The sequence below is a fragment of the Octopus bimaculoides genome, chromosome 15, assembly GCF_001194135.2.
Source record: "Octopus bimaculoides isolate UCB-OBI-ISO-001 chromosome 15, ASM119413v2, whole genome shotgun sequence".
Taxonomy (NCBI): Eukaryota; Metazoa; Mollusca; class Cephalopoda; order Octopoda; family Octopodidae; genus Octopus; species Octopus bimaculoides.
Window position 1 is genome coordinate 6975862 of NC_068995.1, and position 3182 is coordinate 6979043.

The 3182-nt window shown below is 36.3% G+C and overlaps 1 protein-coding gene across 1 annotated transcript in view; it reads left to right on the forward strand.

Moving 5' to 3' along the window:
• The first annotated feature begins 1183 nt into the window (after positions 1-1183).
• The window catches only part of LOC106875058 (serine/threonine-protein kinase 38-like), a 114192-nt gene continuing 112193 nt past the window's right edge, over positions 1184-3182 (forward strand). Inside the window, exon 1 of the mRNA XM_052973441.1 lies at positions 1184-1396. Within this exon, the coding sequence (XP_052829401.1) occupies positions 1310-1396 (87 nt within the window). The 5' untranslated portion in view covers positions 1184-1309. The remainder of the gene's footprint in view (positions 1397-3182) is intronic.

Consider the following 3182-nt stretch of genomic DNA (forward strand, 5'->3'; position numbering starts at 1 on the left):
AAAATATCTTTGCCATTATTTAAATGGTGTTTTGTTTAAAAAAGTAGCATGGAATTTTGATGGAAGTTTCTTGACTAAGTTTGTGTATATGTTTTGCAAAGTTCTTCATGTGAAACCCTGTGTTGCAACAGATATTGTTATATTTGGAGATGGTCATTTTGCCAATAAACACTCTCCATCATCCTCACCATCATTGTTTAACGTCTGCCTTCCATGCTGGCATGGGTTGGACGGTTTGACAGGAGTTGGCCAGGCAGAAGACTGCACCAGGCTTTTATGTCTGTTTTGTCATGGTTTTTACAGCTGGATGCCCTTCTTAATACCAACCACCCAGCAGTGTGTGCATTTCAACCTTTTGTGGGGGTCGATGAAATATGTACCAGTTACGCAATGGGGTCAGTGTAATCGACTTGCCCCCTTGTCCAAAATTTCAGGCCTTGTGCCTATGGTAGAAAGGATCATCATCATCATCATCATCATCAATAACAACCTCAGATGAGCGAAGGGCTAAGTACCAAGTCCTGAAAGTTGGTTTAATCGATGCACTCTTTCCACCACACCCCCAGCTTTGTGCCTACTTCAGAAACTATCATTTTTCTTTATTGTTTCCATTGGAGTGTGTAGAACAAACAACACACTTGAGATAAGTCATTCTGTTTAAAACCAGCAGAATTCTGGTAACAGGCTGCTCCTGCTGCTCCTGCTGCTCCTTGATTCTTTCTTCCTCTTGTTGTTGTTGTTTTTCTTTCCTTTTAAGCAAGGAACAGTATTATTTATTGTCAGAGCTTTCTAACCACTAAACTCTATACATATATATATATATACACACTTAGCTATACACAGGCATAATTATATACATACATGATTATATACTTACATGCATAACTGTATGTCTGCATAACTATACACACATATAGAGTTTTCTCACAACTAAGAAATTTATAAATTACTCGATACATATATACATACTTAACTATATACATACATGATTATATACATACATGTATAACATACACACACATAACTATATACACACATGACTATATACACACATGACTATATACACACATGACTATACATACATAAGTGTATACATACATAACTATATATACATAACTATATATACATGACTATGTATATATATAACTATATATATACATAACTATATATTTATACATAACTATATACATACATATATATATACACACACATATTCATACATGTGTATATACATATATACATTCATACATACACATACATTTATATCGATCCCTGGACCCATATATATTTCCATGGTTTCAGTAGTTTAATGGATTTGTCTAAATTTTACAAACTATGTCTGGATTCCTTTGGAGACAGGAGCGGTGCAGTGCTGATGCAGTTTAATACTGTTACGGTATGTTTAGAAAACATAAGAATATCTTCTTCGTTAATCCCTGCATGAATTGTTTATGTCAGAAACCACTTAAGTCATTCTGGATTAGGCTAAACTAACCTTGTATGAATTCTATCTTTTCTGATCTGATAAACGAGTTTTTTTTTTTTTTATAGTCTTAAACAATTCTCTTGTTTACTTAACATTTCTGAAGATGTATAGATGCTGCTGTTCTTACTGTTGTTGTTTTAACCCAGGGCAGCAGATCTATCTATGATCAAAGGCATTTCAGCCATAACCATCACTTCTTGTTTTTCAGGAGCTATATGGGATAACATTATCCAATAAATCCTTTCCTTATTTAACCCTTTCGTTACCAACCCGGCTGAAACTGGTTCTGGCTCTGTAATACAAATGTCTTGTTTTCATGTTTTGGATTAAAATCTTCCACCAAAACCTTAATCACAATTTACGTTCCTAACACTAGCTTAATGATAACCAAATTATTTTACTAAATTCTTTGTGGTATTTAAAATTAATTGAAAGAAACACAGAGCATCTCAAAATAAATACAGTAACGAAAGGGTTAAGACTCTAGGTGTGTTATTAAGGAAATTTAGCTTCTGTTTCTAGCAGGTCATAAGTCTGCTCAGTCAAGGTTGACTTAGGGCTAAAAAAACATTGTTACTGCAAGTTAAGTCTGGTTTAAATTGGTTAGTTTTGTGTTCAACTCCACCTGTAGTTGTGACTGAAAGAAGTTCTTGTGATTACCTGTTGATGGACCCATCTAACCCAGGTAAGCCAAATATTATTAGCTTAGTCATCTACAAATGATCATCTATGGAAAGAAGGACTTTGCATTTAAGAGTGACACTTTGAAAAAAATCGCCATAGCAACACTAGAGAAATGCTCTTTTCTCTCATGGAGCATTTCAACAAAAATCAATGCCAGACATATGCAATCTTTTACGATGCCTCAATAAACTTCATTTCACAAATAGAAGATATTGTGAAGAAAATGAGAACCCTGCCCCCCATGGGGTAAATAGATAGCTTGTTAGCTTTAATGATGTGTATTCTAGATGTTCGTCAGGCAGTCTAGTGCTCTCTTTAACATCCTTCTGGTAACTCTAGGGCAGGTGGTGCTCTCCAACTTTGTATGGAAATGGTTAGCCAAAAGGCTGTACCAAACATTAGTGTCTGTTTTGGCACGGTTTCAATAGCTGGATGCCTTTCCTAATGCCAACCACTTTGCAGAGTGTACTGGGTGCTTTTTACATGGCATCAGCACTGGTAAGGGTCACCAAGTAACTTGGCGGATAAAGAAGTATTGCGGGAGGGTTGTTGTGTGTTAGATGATGAGAGGGTAAAGTATGATACAGGGACAAAATCAGGGGTCTTGCTGTTGAGAAGATACATGGCTACAGAGAGAGAGAGAGAGAGAGAAAAGATGGTGGTAAAGATGTGCCAGGGCATATCCTCAAGGGACAGAGAGGTGAATGTAAGTGAAGTGGTATAGAGGATTGCACAGAGTGAGCGAGCAGGGATTTCATGAGAGTGCATAAAAGGGAGCTTGGAGATTGCAGGAAGGGGAATACAGTGAGTGGTGAACTTGGATGTGTGTGTGTGTGTGTGTGTGTGTGTGTGTGTTGTGTGTCTTGTGAAATCAAATCAATAAAGTCTGTGCTGTAAGAAGACAAATTTTAATCTCTGAGCCTTTTGGGGGTAAATAAATAAATACTGTGTTGGAAACACTGATGAAATTCTCCCTCATTAGTCAATATATTATTGGAATCGGTGATAAATA